Genomic DNA, 16544 nt, shown 5'->3' with positions numbered 1-16544 from the left:
CTAACAGACAGTAAATGGCAGTTAGGGGCACATTTTTGTCCTCTTTGGCCCATCCTGCCACATAGTCTTATGATACTGAATTCCTCCATGGGCAAGACACATGTGACTTAAAGCACAATAACAAGGACAACAAGGACAGGGCCTTCAGGGTTGAACCAAGACATGTCTTGTTTATGTTTTTTTGCATTTTATCACTGGAATGGCAATGTGCTTGATTAAGAATGTTTAAATATTTATACTGTTGCTATTGCTTGTGTCGCCCTATGAAGGTTTTTGAGATGGTAAACTGAACAAAGTGGACACACACACACACACACACACACACACACAACAACTTTATTTCCAAGCTGTAGGTTCTATGCATATGTGCTGACAAGACCTCAGTTGCAGCAGGTTTCCTGGCGTCAACAACGGTTCAACACTGCCACCTGCTGTATATTGCACTGATTACATTTAGAACAGAGAGCATTACATAAACATTGTTGAATGCGTTTTAATGTGATTTCTTAACCATCTATGGATGATTTTAGAAGGCATATAATCTACATACAGTTTAAAACATCGATTTATGGCGTCTACGTCGTACTCCACCTTAATATGGAAATATGTGGAGAACAGAATTCCTGCCATTGACACAGTCTGCCCAGAGCTGGTGAGGCCTGGCACCCTCTCGCGAGAACGTCCCTGTCCATTGTGAACAGACTCGAGGTAAATAGTGTGACCACTGGCCAGCTGTGCCAACAACAAGGGTGCAATCAAGCCAGTTGACACTTCAGTCCGAAAGTGTCAGTATTACAGAGTGCCACAATAACAACGAGTATATTTGTTTAATTTTTAATGCCTTTAATTTGTCATATAATATATACCAAATGCATAACAAGGCAGAGCGCTTCAATTTAATTCGACTACTCGAATAATTCGACTAATTCAAATGTCAAAGTGGCACGTGCTATTTCCAGTAAATTATTTACCCTGAGTCCGTGCGTACCATGACATTTCTTTCCAACAAGAAAACACGTGTCGTTGAGGCGACGATTACGTGAACGCAGAGCTGTGGCTTTTATCTGCACCACTGGAGGGCGACACGTTCCCCCACCCTTCAACCAACGCTCAATTGGGTCTGGAGTCAAAACTGACCGTGGACATGTTTGACGTCTTTGCTTAACGCACACGTTTTAACGCCGCCGTCGGTCAGATGGGGTCTCACAAAACTGATCCCAGTCAAGTACGCCGGGACGGGGAGGAGGACGGAGTCATAAATCCGAGCAGGCGCACATGCTGGTGACCGAGCCGCTAAAACGGTGACGGGCTTGGGTCACGACCAACCAAATTTTCGCTTCTGTTGATGCCCTCCAATAGGCGGTCATATTTGCAGTTTGGAAGGCGGGATTTCCGGGTGGGTGTGTTAGAGACTCGAGCGAGAGGAGGTCAAATCCAGCGCATTGGGCTAAGCGAGACTGATCCCCAATAAGATGCGGAGGTGGATATTTGCAGATAATAGTCTTGTCATAGATGACATTCTTCACCGTGACCCCCAGGTCGTTTTGTTTTAGGAACTAGTGCGCCGGACTCGGTGTGTACATCGCTCGTTTCGTCTTTAAACCCGCACTTAGCACATTAGCTAACATCGTTGCTAGCACATGCGGCGTGCGCCTGCAAAATACAGCTCACGATTTTGCTTCTCCAAAGTCTACGGCTCCATCTGTTTGATGCCAATAATTATTTTACGGTCGCAGGAGACTCATTGGGCTTGCTAGCAAACTTCGGGCCAGTCGGTGGACTTGCTAATCCATATTTCGTCTCGGGGGTGGGGGTCGTAAACTTGTCACGGTCATAGCTGCCATGTTTCACTCAGTTCCGCGTCGACCAATCTGCGAGATCTGCGTCAACACCGTGACGCTGCACGGCAACAGGTCTTTCAGGAGGACCGTCGAGCAGGGCAAAGGGAAGATGGAGAAGGTCCCCTGGTTCGGCAGCGGCGTGAGCCTGCTGCTGGCCTGGCTGCAGAAGGCGAGTCCGGCAGCGGGCTCCGGGCCGAGGAGGAAGGGCTTGCTGTCGATCTTCGCCGACCACTGCAGCTTCCTGACCGGCCAGAGGCTCCGGCGTGCCTGTCAGGTAGCCGAGCTCTACTCCAACCTGTACTCGGACCGCACCAGGCGGACGCTGGTGGGCAGCATATGGCGGAGGTTTCAGAGCAAGCACGCCCCCACTGGGAGACTCGTGGCGGCCATGGCCGGCATCTTCATGTGGGACAAGGAGAAGATTCAGGATGAAGAAATTCGCAGGTTTGCATCGCAGTCGTTCACACTGAGACCTTGTGCTTTCTTCTGTTAGTTGAGGTCAAGCTCATGTTGATAGCAGACTAGTTGAGACCAGCAGACCAGTTTATGGCCTCAGACAGCACCTCACATATCAATGTGCCCATGTCAGCAGCTGAATCCTGTGCAACCTGTTCTGTTGTTCGGTCGTTAAGGTGTGGACTCGAGCTGCAAGCGCTGGAAGCTGCGAAAAGCCAAAACCCGGCGCCAGGGAAAGTGGCTGAACGGACAGAACCTGGCTGGGAAGTAGTGATGGAGAAGAAAGACTTTAAAGTGTGGCGCCGGCCCATTCCCGACAGCCACCTGTACGAATACAGAGGTCGGCCAAAGCAGTCCCATCTTGAAGTTTGTGTTTATGGTTGTTTACTAGAAACTCACTCGGTTTCCCATGCCTTGTTTTGCAGTGTTGGGCTCCTATGATGATGTCACCCCAAGACAGTTCTTCAATGTACAGGTAATACTAATTACCTAAGAATACTAAAAGATATTAATCTGTCATTAGACAATAAATCCCAATTAGGATTTGCATCCTACTTACTGCTTTTTTAGTTTGGCTTATAAAACCAACAAAAATACAATTTTATTTATTTATTTATTTATTTTTGTATGAATATATATTTTTCATTACACACATAGCATAAAGGTGGGGGACAGTTTGGACAACGTGACTTTGACGTTACTGTTGGTCTCTATGAGATGTATTTGTGGTATGTTCCCGCCAGCTCGCTCTGGTATTCAGTGCCCTTGCGCAACCAGCATGTTTGCTGTTTTTGGGTGTGCGCGTGTGTGTTTATGTGTGCGCGCACAGCACAAAGACAAGTGCAAAACCTCTATGTGCTATATTAAGCACCTTACCCTTGTGTTCCCCTTTCCCCCAGTTGGACACGGAGTACAGGAAGAAATGGGATTCTCTGGTTATCAAGCTGGAGGTGGTGGACCGGGATTCCAACACCGGCTCGGAAGTTGTGCACTGGGCTACGCACTTTCCTGTGAGTTCTGGCTTTTCGTTGTGTAAAGGGTCTGTGCGTGTGTATATATGCCATGTGTCATTGCGCTGCCATTCAGCGCTGAGCCCTTGTCATGTGACGATAAATGAATCATTTGTACTTGAAGTGTCTGTATGGTTTTAATCTGATGTAATCCCTGTTCACAGTATCCCATGTACTCCAGAGACTACGTGTACGTGCGACGACACGATGTTGATGCTGACAGCAACCTGATGGTCCTGGTTTCCAGGTGAATTTAAAAATGGCTTGTTGATTTATGATAACATGGAACATAGAGATTTAGATTTGCAATCTAAAAAAAATGCTTTCTCAACGATGCGTTCCAGAGCCGTGCAGCATCCCAGAGTCCCAGAGACTCAGGACTTTGTGAGAGTTCACTCCTACCAGTCTAAGATGGTCATCCGCCCTCACACGTCCTTCGATGAGGTTCGTGGGGAATGTTTTGCTCCGTGTATTTGCTTTCTTTCCTCTGAAGTCTCCTCTCCTAAAACTCTCTGTCTTCCCTTTAACAGAACGGTTTCGACTACCTGCTGACCTACAGCGACAACCCTCAGACCGTCTTCCCCCGATACTGTGTGAGCTGGATGGTGTCCAGCGGTGAGCTTGTTTTTTACTCTTCCATCTCACTGGCGTTTGCAATAGGGATGCAAATTATCGATGAATTCATTAGTCGTTAGTTGATTGACCTTAGTGATCGATTAACGATTAATTGATAAGCGGCAATTTTTCAAACAAGAAGAAATGCTCAATTCTGAAACCGACTGTCTGCCCTCGCAGGTATGCCTGAGTTCCTGGACAAGCTGCACAACGCCGCCCTGAGGGCCAAAAACCTGGAGGTGGGCATCCACGACTACGCAGGCGTCATCAAATCCGGCGACAGCAGCAACCGGCAGCCGAGCCAGGAGCGCCTCGCCGGGGAAAAGCCTCACAGCGGCGGCTCTGGACAGATCTACGCTTGAGCCTGAACCCCAGTCGAACCCTTCAACTAACCCCCCCCCCCCGTGCCTCCCCCGCCCCCCTTTGCCCCCCAAGACATTGCGTGAAGGAAGGAGGAGGAAGAAGTCGCAGCCTACACCTGTAGGTAGATCGAGTCCATCCATAGACTTGTTTATTCTGGTGGTAGCTGAGACTAGAACAATACAGTGCTGTGCTGACTGGAAAATTGTTGCCATGGAGACCTTCATCTGGACTGATTAGCCTGGATTTTTTTTTTTTTTGGTTGCCTACTACTACTACTAATTATTACTCGACGTGTCAGAACTTTCGGTGTGATTGAGCCAAAATAATTGCAGAGACGCTTTTGCCAAGGCACTCTCTTTATCTATCACTCTCTCCCACACACATTTAGACATGCCGAGTGCTGCACTTGTCCTGCACTTGACACATCATCAGCAACCATATCGCCATGTTTGTGTCTGCCACGGGTAAGGTTGTAGAGTTTCTGACACAGAACCTCTGGTGAACGCAGTCTCTTGAAGGTTTTTCTGCTCTGGACCGATGAGGAAAAAAAAAAAAAGACGCTTCAGCATTTAACAGATTTGAAGCAACTGGTGTCCTGTTTGCTTTGAAGGGCTGGACCATGACACGCTTGTCTCAGAGGCTCGGTGTCTCTGTGTTTGAGGAAGGCTTTGTGTTTTTTTTGCTGTGAAGGGTTCACGCTGCCGGCCATCTCCCGCCGTTTGTCACAAACTGCCAGCGTCGACCCAGCAGCCTTCTGGATACAACACCGGTCCTTTAGCTTTAGGGGCATAGTGTCTTATAACAACCACTTGAATCCTCAGCTGCAGGCGGTACTAACACGCTTTAGCATCACCACAGCCCCACGGAGGTTTTCACGAGAGGAACTTGAAGCTTTGCAATCCAGTTACATTTCATGGGGGAGGTGGGTGCGTGTTCTCTTTTCAGCGTCGGTTCCTAGTTTTTGTGGGTGTCACGACACAACACAACTCAAGTTGTGCACTATTTGGTGTTTCCTCCTGGTTACTGTAGAAGCTGTACATTTCCAAAGCCATGACCCGACCACAACTGCATCCAGCTCTGCCAACGTGTTTGTCTGTCCTATTTTATTTTTGTGGTCCCTGCTGAAACATCCTCTCAATTATAAGTGTTTGTTTTTTTTGTGCAAACCTATTTGTAAGAAGCTCCAATGAATGTATGTATGAGGACTACTGCATGTGACTGAGGAGTATATGAAATAATAAAAGTTTAGCACCGTTTACAGCCTAACAATGGAACGCAGTTATCTTGGAGTCCGTTTGAAAAGCGTCCGCATCCTGTGTTTTGTTTTTAGTCTGTTTCTAATTCCTGGTGTTTAGAAGCCAATGTGTGAGACTTGTACGAATAAAAACTGAGACTAATTCTTGCTAATTATCTTCAACAGCCTGCAACAGGCGCTGATGTTGGTACTTGTGAAAATAACATTATAATGTCACTTTTCCGACTTCTACTCCCCTCACACAGTGGTCTCAAAGTTTTGCTGCCGGCTCCCCTCCCCTTTTTAAAAAGTTTGTTTTGCGTTTGTGGTCTGCAGGCTCCTGTTCATTGGAACAGGAAAATAAACGGTGTGGATATGCGTCATTGCACTTGTAATCACCCTGTTATTTCACAAGTTTCTCACCGCAGAGAGACTTAACATGATCAAATAAAGAAGTAACAAATAAGTAAAAAAAAAAAAAAAATTGCTCTTTCTGTGTGTCCTGCTGTGTTTGGCTGCTGGGCTGCGATGACCTTGTCTTAGTGCAGCCAGGCCCGATTATCATTGTGTGTGTGCACAGGAGCAGACGCTGTGGTCCAGTCTAATGGGATCATCTGCAAACCCGCGTCTGGGTGGAAGGTCACTGGGAGGAGGCAGTGTTTACTGAAAACACACCCACAACCGGTCTGCTGAAATGAGACGTATCCGTCTTTAATGGGGGCCGGTCGGGGGCTGGAGTTTTGATAGTGAGCTGAAATGGGGACGTTTCTCTTGAAAATGAATAAGTTGAATGATGGTGTAGATGTGATTTTAATTTTTTGGGAAGATGTTTACCTTCTACGAAGGAGGATTAGGGCCACAAGAGGGGGAAAAAATATTACAGGAAGGAGATTTTTATTTAAGTTTTCATTTCAAGTTTTAAGTTGAAATTTCTTGAATAAAGGGGTTGTAAAGAAGATTACATTTCTACCCTCTAGTTGTGAGGTGACACCACTGTGTTGCCCCATATGCACTTCATTTACAACAAAATACATTTTGAATAAATATACAGTATATGGTTTGGTTGCAACATCAGAGTTAAAAAAAAAAACAACAACCAAAGAACTCAAGCTTATGAACACTGTCAGACTTCACCTTATTAAATATGGATTTATGAAGTGACTTTCTCAAAGTTGTCAGAATTTAGAAGATCGTTAGGCCGACACTTTTCACTGCAGCTGGAGTTTTTAATTTGCACCCCAAGAAAATCAGATAAAACAGAAACAAAAAGCCAAACAGGACCATGACACTCTTTTTGTTTCCCAGAAACTCAAGTACTTGAAGAATTATTGATGTTTTTGTTTGTTTCTGTTAAGCGCAAGGTATTTCTGTATTGAAATATGGTGGCATCGACTGAAGAATGCCATCACTATTTTGTGCTGAGAGTGAAAATTTTTCAAAAGAAAGTAGGAGTAGAACCAGCAAGGTCAACATTCATCATTTCAGCATCGGCAGCAAGTACTGCTTGATGCTGCAGTGAATAAATACGCTGCAGGCGACAGCCTGTGCACAGAGAAACGTTTCGCAAAGATGAGGCACATTTATTGCAACGTGACCAGGGCGCCCTCTTGGTGTACGTCATTGCTAAGATGTTCCCTCGGACGGTGATTTAAACCCAGACAACATCAACGTTTTACTGTCTGCATCATCATCTAATGGCTGCAGACACATTCGCCGAGACTCAATCAATTAAAACAGGAGCCAATAAAGAAAAGAGGAGGCTGAGTTTGTCATTTTTAATCCATGGCCAAGTTATGATCTGACAGCACAGAACGCAGCGGCAGCACTTGAATGGTGAATGGGAAACCAAACTTGTGTCAACTTATCATCGTTTCAGGTTTGATTTACTGCCGGCCGACGTGTCTGCGCTCCTAACAGGACGACCTCAGCTTGCCGGAATTATTAGCTGTAGTTAAGAGCCACTGAGCACTTAGAGTAATTGATCGATTCCACAAATCTGCCACTGTGACGCCGAGCAGGTTGTGAAGAAATTACTGTTTTATTCACACAAACGCAGAAACTCCCCACCCCTCCGAGCCAGAGCCTTTATTCAGTAGCCAAACAAAACACACACACACTGAAGGTTCAGGTGATCTTTATTAGCAACAAATTCCAACACAACCAAGCATTTCATGAGACAAAACAAGGTGACCAAGACAGTAAGCCAGATATGCATCACATTTGTTTCCCTCTAAACACGTCCCACAGTCTATTTTATTAGTCTTATTTCAATTCTCTTTTTTTTTTTGCACTCACATTTTTTAAATTTTTATTTGAAAACAGAAAGACATGGACTTACAAGGAAGTGGCTGTCGGTGAACACTTTACATGAACAAAGGGATTCACAAGAAAGCGATGCATGCGCTCACAAGCCTCCAAGGTGCTTGGCACAACCATGGACAGAAGACGCACTGCATGGTTAGATCAAGCACAATGGCGTCCTGGGCAACAAGAAAACAAGGCTCAGATTCCTCATCGCTTGGCTCAAATTTGGTGGGAGAGATCATATGTTTGCTGCTGTCTTTCACTAACTCATCCACATTGAGTTGATGAAGTATTCCTACAAAGGGAAGGAGAAAAAAAATGACAACGATTTAATTTAGAGGCTGATGTCATTGCTGTATTTGTACCTGGGCTTCTAGGGAGAACAAGGTCCAAGTTCAAGTTCTCGTCAAAAGGAAAATGGAATGGACGAGCTATCGTAACGGTGGCTGACAGAGCGACTGGGAGAAAAAGTCACAGTTAAGAACGTCTGCAATATATGTAAATATATAAATATAAAAAAAGGATTAGTCATAGGTCACACCCACTGCGGGAAAAAGGGTTGGGCACGAACTGCGTCAAAACCCCACCCACCTGCTCTTTGCGCCCAAGGGTGGGTAGCGTAGAAGCAAAAAAAACCAAAAGATTTTGCTTAATTTTTTAAAAGTAAAAGCACAAAAACACAAAAACATTTCTCTGAGGCGTAGTTTACATGTGGTGAAAGGGATCTTGGAATAAATCTGATTAGTTTTACGGTATGGAGTCGCCAACTGATCGAAGGAAAACCGAGTTTGGTGTGATTTGGTAGGTGATCTCCTTGAGACCGTAACGCGACAAAGACTACCTTCTCCTAACATTTTCAAGTATGAAGGATTTTGGATAAGAATCCCTTAGCAAAGACATTTCTTACAAAAAGACCCGATCCCACCCGGCAAAGTAGGTCTTAACCGCGTTAGCGGTGACCGAGCGGCTCAATGTCAAGAGTCACGACACGGTCGAGCCAAAGGAGCCGTTCTGCCAAGAAGCTTTGACAATCTTGTTACTTCGTTACCTCTCTGTGCTCCCCAGGGACGTCTCAGCACAATGAGACGGGCTTTTGGTGGCCATAATCAACTTAGAGCACTGACCAACTGGACCACTTTGGGTGATGATGCTACCCCCCATGACACATACTGATGACCAAGATGGGAAAGCCGGCGTTTGTCACAACCAAATGGCGCCCTGGAATGGGGGTTGACTTGGGTGGAGATGGTGGGCGTTGGCGGGAGAACCGTCCTCCTCAACGATGGGGGACGGTTGAAAAAGGTCTATGGATGGGAATGGCGGGATGATTGGATGGATGATTGTGATACATGAGTGACATTTACCTACTGCATCCGTCAACTGGAACCGGCAGACGACTCGTATCTGGAAACCAAAAATTAACAACAATGTTGTCAACAGTTATCAAATGGATTTAAGTTAAAATGGAAAAAAATGTAAACCCAATGGTTCTCAGACGTTGGGTTGCAACGACGGAACCTGACAAAGTCCCAGTTGAAAAGTCTCCAAATGTGAGACTTGACTTACTCTGTACTCACTGACAACCTTCCCGTTGCCCCCCAGCCAACCAGCCAGCCAGCCGGTTGGTCTATCCACCTCTCAGTCTTCTTCCGATCCCAAGCTGGCCGTTGGGTGGAGCGAGACGAAGCCGGGACGCTCCCAGCTCCGTCTTGGCTGGTCTTCTGGCTTGCTCTACTGGAGGCAGAGTGTCCAGGCTGCGTCCTCGGCACCCTTCAAGTCCCCGTCCTCCTGCCCCTCCTTCCAGCTAGGAGGGGTTGGCCATGTCCTCTTTGGATAGGTGCGCTGGCAAGGAGGACCTGGTCGGGCCATGATTGGTCGCGGGTTGGGGACTTTGGATAGGGAATTGGGTGGGCGGGAACCGCCCCCCCCAACACCCCCACCCACACTACTGGGTCCGCATTTCATAAATATTAATACAGAGTCCTCCCTCTCCAAATGGCTGGATTCTTTAATTTTGTTAGAGGGGGAAGTGCTTTATTCACTTAATGGCTTTTATTAGTGGCCGGTCTTCAACTCTTTCATTAGCTAAAGTGCTGCTATAATTTACAGGGTAAAAGGGGGCGGGGTGGGGGTGGGGGGGGCCAGTGCTGTCTGAGGAGGGTTGATCCTGCTGCTGCTGCTGCTGCTGCGGGACAGGCTTTAGGTTCAGCCACTGCAGCTTTGCTATTTCCCCCCGTATAAGATTGTTCTACAATACGACGCTACACAACACATTATCCTTGTTTCACATCTGAGCTACAAGTGTCTCTCCGGTTCATCCCATACTTTTTAAAAGGTCTTTTTGGGGGGGTTGTTGCGTTTAGATACAGAGGTGACGACGTAGCCGGCAATTCACTAGAGTTACACGGTTTTAAAGCCATTTTTCACTGTCAGTTTGCTTTTCGTGTATGGGTGAAGACTATCATGGGGAAAGAGTCCAAAAAGCAAATTTCTCTCCTTGATACAGGGTGGATGTATATGTACAGTTCATACACCATTACATCCGACACTGGTGCCGCATCTTCAGATAATCTGCTCATATTTTGCAAATAATAATTCAGGTTCTCCATTTTTGTCAAACTCTTTGTACTTTTAACATTCCTTTACGGCTCTTATGTCTATGAAAACTAAAAGGCACAGCTGTAATTAACTAAATTTTCCCAAACATGGATTAAAGTTCTGGTTTCTATGACTGCATATCAAAAAACATGGCATTTTTCATTTTATTAGAACAAATTCCTATAAGGCATTTTGTAGAGTGATAATTAAATTCTGTAAAGTAGCTCTTCTGAATTTAAATGTTGGTTTCATCTTACATGTGTTCAAGTACTACTACCACTAGTAGGCTTACAGCTGCAACCTGACCTAAAGGACAATCTAACAGATTCAATCTATAACAATCTTTTATCTGGTTAGTTCAAAATTCTTAAGAAAAATCATTCTGAATTGATTTCTTTTTTTAAATACACATTTTAACAAATCCGTGTATGCACTGGCGCCATCCGCTGCAATCACGGCTCAGACACAAAATGGCCGCCTCAGCCTCCCGCTGCTTCCTGCGCGCTGCAACACTAACGACGTTAGCCGGCGTCTCTGATGAAATGCTCTTTATGTCGCTGCGCGGAGCCGCCCTGTTAGCCGCGAACAGCTGGCGTATCATGTCCCCAGACTGCCACTGAGTGAATGAACTGATTAACCTGAGTGGCCGTCCCCTCGCAGAGGGAGGGGAGAAAGAGGCGGGGGAGGGGGAGTGGGAGGGTGGGGTTGAGGATAGTTGGGTGGGGTTTGGACCAGCAGCCTGAGTAACTGCCTTCATCATCAATGTCCCATAAATCAGCAGAGCTGGACGAGGCTTTCAGAGGAGGTTTCACTGCTTCTGCTGCTGCTGCTGTAATGGCGGCAGAGCCGAAGGTTTAACCATGCAACACTCTCTGTGTCGATTTTTGCATCATCTCAAAGTGCACATTGGAAACATGAGCATGTTTTCGCTCAATCATAACATCAGCTCACACATCGGTCAAAACGTCTGCACATGAGGGAAAACAAGGATTATGGTTGAGATTTTTAAAACTTTATTGCAAGCCTTAACCAGCATTCAATATGAACTATTCATGGTGTGTAGTCCTTTGGGCTCTCTTTCTCGCTTTTAATTTGACACTTACATTCCCGTCATTTTCTCGATTTCAATTGGAGTAGATTTTTTTTAATTGGGGAGGGGGGGGGGGGGGGGGCACAGGACACGGATGCTGCGGTGGATGTGATTCAGCGACACAGGCGCCAGCCATGCAGAATCGACGCTCCCTGTTACTTCTTCACCAGTTGGATCACATCTTCGTCGTCCATCACGTGGTCCTTGCCCACCTTCTGGGGGTTGTGTTTGACGGACGCTCCCCACACCAGCGCACTGAAAGAAAGGGGGAAGAGGCTCAGAGTTACCGAGGAAGGCGGCAGCAGCGTTCTGTCTCGTCGGTCTGCGGCACCGCTTCCGCAGTGACACCGCCGAGCCGAGCCGTTCTCGTCAAGTGTGAGTGTGTGTACACCAGTATGACCCGCCCGGTCCCCAGAGGACGACCAACACTCTACGGCATTAACATATCGACTGATTGATGAGCTCCCATTTGGAGATGGCGGTGCTACACGTTGTCTCAGATCTGAGCTGATGGCTGCGATTAGAGGTGGCGTGTTGCTTCAAAACGGCGGAAAACCTCGAGTAATTGAACTAGCGCGACTAAAAGGGAACTAAATTTAGTGACGATACTTCAGATAAAACGATAAAAAACAAAATCAACCGTAAAAACACCACATCTGTGGATAAATAATAAATTTTTTCAATCGCTACATGTACGTCTGCGGTGAATTCAAACACTGCGGCCAAACGTCATGCGTCCGGGCCTCGTGCACGTCCTTTTAAAGACCGTTGCAGTGTCCTCAGTAACCAGGCAGGATTACGACATGAAGACCCCCATCTCGATCGGTCCCACCCTCCCCCCCATTCCTCATGTGAACGCTGGTTAAGGTGTCCCTTTTCTCCTGAGGCTGGAGGTCATCTAGCTCTACAAATGGCTCTTCACATTAAGTGCTTTCAGACACAGACGCTAGACAGACGAGAAGGGCAAAAAAAATCCCCCAAAATGCTTTGCAAGCAAAAGGAAAGCAACAAAGACAAAAAAAAAGAAGCAGGAAGGATCAGAATAACTGAGCTGTAAAATATTCAATCAGGCTGCTGTGCAAACAAGGCACAAATCTCTTAAAAGGCCGTTTTGATGCTACTTGACAGCACTCACTATTTCAGCTCTTTGATGAGATTTTTGTGGATCTTTAAGCAGAAATCCTCCACTGAGGTCCGTCCATCAGGCAGCACGACGGGAGAGGTGTAGTCAGGGAGTTGGCCTTTGGGTTTTGTATAGCTGCAAAAAGAGAATATCAGTTAAACTCTACAACGTTTTTTTTTTAAATTTGCATTTTCATGTCGGCCTCTGCTCGTCTTACATGCGTACGAGCCTCAGGTAGTCCCAGATCCTCTCCAGCAGGTCGTCAAAGTTCCAGCGGTGGTGAGCCGAGATGGGCACACAGTGCGGCACCTTGTAGATGATGTCGAGCTCCTCGATGGAGATCTGATCGATTTTGTTCAGCACGTAGATGCAGGGGATGTAGACCCTGCGGTGACAGGAGACTGAGCGGATGCTGCACACGCCAGAGACTGCAACAGCAGCTGAAGCCCAAAGTGAGCTTTTAACGCACAATGAAAAAAAAAAGAAAAAAAAAAGAACCCGACTACTTGGAAGCGTTAAACCTAGAGAGTGGTTTTTCTTTCTGTCCTGCAGTAAAAATGTTGACCACAGTCGACAGGGAGGTAGGTGTGACAAGTATGTGGTCTAAGGCCAAGAACATAATACACACTATACTCAAGCTAGATTTACAGCATTTCCTATATATGGGGACACAGAGGAAATGTACAGCCACATAAATCACAGGCAGTAAAAAGACAAGAAATCGCAAGCTGCCTGAAAATGCACGTCCGGTCGGAGCTGCTGCGTGCGCTACGTGCACGGCATGAACAAATTGTATCCGCATTGGTGTATTAGAGAATTGAAAATGGTCACTGAAGATTTCAACACAGGCCACGCCCACCCCAGAGTGACTAAGGGCGGGGCCCGCCGCGGCGCCTCGGCAGCTCACCGATTTCCCTCCACCACGTCGATGAGGTCGTCAGCTGTGGAGTCGCTGCGCAGAGTCACGTCGGCGTTGTGGATCTTGTACTCGGACAGGATGCTCTTCACCGTGTCGCCGTCCAGCTCGGTTTGTGCGCACTGGTCAGAGAGAGCGGAGCGCGGGGTTACGACTCAACTCAAGTCAAGTCAGTGAACCAGTAAATGGCAGAAAGTGTGTTGGTCACACCGAGTCGACAGTGTGACCAGACTGAAAACAGGCCGCAAGCTATAAAGCTGAAATGAAAATATCTAAGAAAAAAAAAGATAAGCATGAATGTAATGTTCAACATATCCACTAGAGGGCGGGATTGAAAAGGGTTTCAGTTTTCAGCAGTTTTCAGCGGACTATATTTAAAGGACCAAAGAGAGACATTCAGAGTAATATACTGGCAGAAACTGGCTTATAATAAACATATTTGTACATTCAGATAATTAAAGCATATATAATCAAAATAAATAAGTGTTTGTCCAAACACAAAAAAACAAAGAGCCACAAACTGAACATCAAGCAGATAATGATGTTGACTTTATCCTGACATCACAGCCCTTGACAAGGAAGCCATGGTGCTGGAGACTCACCGTGGCTGTGAAGTTGATGCCTCCTTTGTCCTTCTTCTTAAAGCCGATGTTTGGCGGCTGCTTGTTCAGTCGGATGCCAAATCCCTCCAGCTCGTGTTCAATCAGCTTCTTGTGGCCCAGAGGTTTCAGCACATCGAGCACAATCAGCAGCAGGTTGCAAGTTCGAGCCACTAGAAGAGAAAGGCGCTAGCTGCAGGCACTGGTTGCAAATTGAGGGGACATTATCTCCAAACAAGGGGACACATTCAGCATACGTCTTTCCAACAGACAGCTCATGACTGCAAATTCTACCTGCGATGACTTGTCTGCCTCGGCCTTTTCCATCCTTGGCTCCCTCAATGATTCCCGGGAGATCAAGAAGCTGGGTGGGAAATTACAAGACGGAAAAATTAACATCCCAAAGAAAACAGTAGTGTGGCAGTGGAAAAATAAAAACTATAAACAATTCTTGTACCTGTATCTTGGCACCTTTGTACCGAATGACTCCAGGTACTGTTGTAAGTGTGGTGAACTCGTAGGCTGCGACCTCAGAGTACACGCCTGCAAGGTTGCTCAGCAGAGTGGACTTCCCCACCGAGGGGAAACCAACAAAGCCGATACGAGCATCACCGGTTTTGGCAACATCAAAACCTGAGAAATACAAGACAGCAGACGGCTTTATGGATCATTGGAATTTTTTTGTAAGTCCAAGTGTGCCATGCAGCGGATTGTGTGTTTGAGAGTTTCTTAAAAACGTGATATCACCTTCTCCGGCTGCACCGCCGGCGCCTCCTTTCGGCGTGATGAGCTCCCTCCTCAGTTTTGCAAGACGTGCTTTGAGCAGACCCAAGTGGTGAGCCGTGGCCTTGTTCTTCTGCGTCCTGGCCATCTGAACACATTAGGTGGGTTAAGGATTAGATTTTGCTTAATGTGTGATAAAATTTATGACGCCATTAGATAAAAATGTGTTGTTAATAAGGAAACAATGACATCCATTAATTTGTGAAAATTTATTGTCGGGAAACGGTCATATTTTAGGACATGCATACAATATTGATTTTATTATTCAGAATAATAAAAAACGTGATAAGCAACTGTTTCGAAATGTTTGAGACCGAAAATGGGGGAAACAGTTGATCGGTTCTTCAGGCATTTTCTAGAAAAACAGTTGCCTGAAAGTTTTTATTCGGACTTTAAGAGGAACAGACGGCGTAAATCAACGCGTATGTTGTAATGTGGCTCCATATAATACAATGATCAGTGCACAAGAGTAAAGAATAGAGGGTGAATTCAAGCCACTGTGAAGGCAGTCGTGGTCACTGCTAGTTAACCAGACTGTCAACCAACAGTCCCATGGGTCGGCGATCAACTACAGCAAACTAACTAACGAAGCAATGGCAACGCCCTACCAACACAATACTGTTTCGTTGCTCATTCTCATGTCTACTGTCAACGTGAAACCACCTCTCAGCTAACTTCCAAATCACGTAGTATAATCGCCCAAATGTGTTGCGTATCGCTGCTGGCGAAGCCCGGTGGCTAATGCTCGCTAGCACTTATCAACTAGCGGTTAGCCTAAACGTGACTGAACCATTGAATTAGCCGGGTGTCCCAATTAAACTTACCTCATTTTCAATTTCCGCGATTTTGGCAAGTATACTCATCTTGGCGGCGTTCCGGTGTCTTTTAAGTTACGTTAACGAAAGAAGGTGGAAAGATTTTGAGTGGAAGTTGGCAAAGCGCAAAGCTAGCGTGGGATTGTTAGCTAGCAAGCACCCTAGCCAACACCACGCAAGTGCCGCCGTGCTTCTGGTCTCGCTTAATCTCGCGAGAATACCGGTTCCTCTCGGAACTTTCAACCCGGAGTACTGACTGACAGGACAAGTTGATTCCCCCCCCCCCCGCGGGGTAAATAGTTGTGCAAGTGTGTCAAATATTCAACACGATCTTTTCTAAAACATAAATAAATAAATAAATGAATAAATAAATAAAATACTGCCTTGAAGGCGTGAACAGTTTTTTTTTTTTTGCCTCACTTGACTAAAACATACACGTATGTGTAAAAATAATTAGTTTTAAATCCGTTTGGATTGATAGAAATTTAATATTTTCATCAAAACAGTGAATAAACTCAAACATGTGATATGTAAATCCAATACTTCAGGCTAATCCACTTTGAAAGATCAGTGTTGACGTTGGGACCTTTGATCACAGGACTGATCAAAGGTGACCCATCCATTAATTTAAATGAGCGACTCTGTCTTGTGTTGGTGGATTGCACTGGTTTTGCACTGTGATTCTTACCCTGTGTATGATCGTTCCAGCGCTGACTCCTTCAGGCTATGAACACACATCACGTACAAATGGGTGCTTAGGGCAAAATTGCTATCAGATAATTAAATTCATGACTTAG

The 16544-nt window shown here is 45.9% G+C and overlaps 2 protein-coding genes across 2 annotated transcripts; one reads left to right on the top strand and one right to left on the bottom strand.

The window, feature by feature from the left end:
• Window positions 1–1338: 1338 nt before the first annotated feature.
• stard7 (StAR related lipid transfer domain containing 7) lies at window positions 1339–5902 on the top strand. Its single transcript, XM_076044814.1, has 8 exons — window positions 1339–2285; window positions 2474–2637; window positions 2723–2772; window positions 3197–3307; window positions 3472–3554; window positions 3652–3751; window positions 3838–3922; window positions 4103–5902. The coding sequence occupies exons 1-8, from the start codon at window positions 1843–1845 to the stop codon at window positions 4282–4284; spliced, it is 1218 nt and encodes a 405-aa protein (XP_075900929.1). The 5' UTR covers window positions 1339–1842; the 3' UTR covers window positions 4285–5902.
• A 5679-nt stretch (window positions 5903–11581) lies between these two features.
• Window positions 11582–15961, bottom strand: drg1 (developmentally regulated GTP binding protein 1). Its single transcript, XM_076044845.1, has 9 exons — window positions 15757–15961; window positions 14897–15020; window positions 14607–14782; window positions 14444–14513; window positions 14153–14322; window positions 13542–13672; window positions 12852–13019; window positions 12647–12769; window positions 11582–11766 (listed from the first exon to the last, which is right to left on the bottom strand). The coding sequence occupies exons 1-9, from the start codon at window positions 15793–15795 to the stop codon at window positions 11667–11669; spliced, it is 1101 nt and encodes a 366-aa protein (XP_075900960.1). The 5' UTR covers window positions 15796–15961; the 3' UTR covers window positions 11582–11666.
• Window positions 15962–16544: the final 583 nt, after the last annotated feature.

Source organism: Nelusetta ayraudi, unplaced genomic scaffold (assembly GCF_046127955.1).
Source record: "Nelusetta ayraudi isolate G7.1 ecotype Tasmania unplaced genomic scaffold, CSIRO-AGI_Nayr_v1 ptg000083l, whole genome shotgun sequence".
Taxonomy (NCBI): Eukaryota; Metazoa; Chordata; class Actinopteri; order Tetraodontiformes; family Monacanthidae; genus Nelusetta; species Nelusetta ayraudi.
This window is presented reverse-complemented; position numbering and strand designations above follow the sequence as displayed.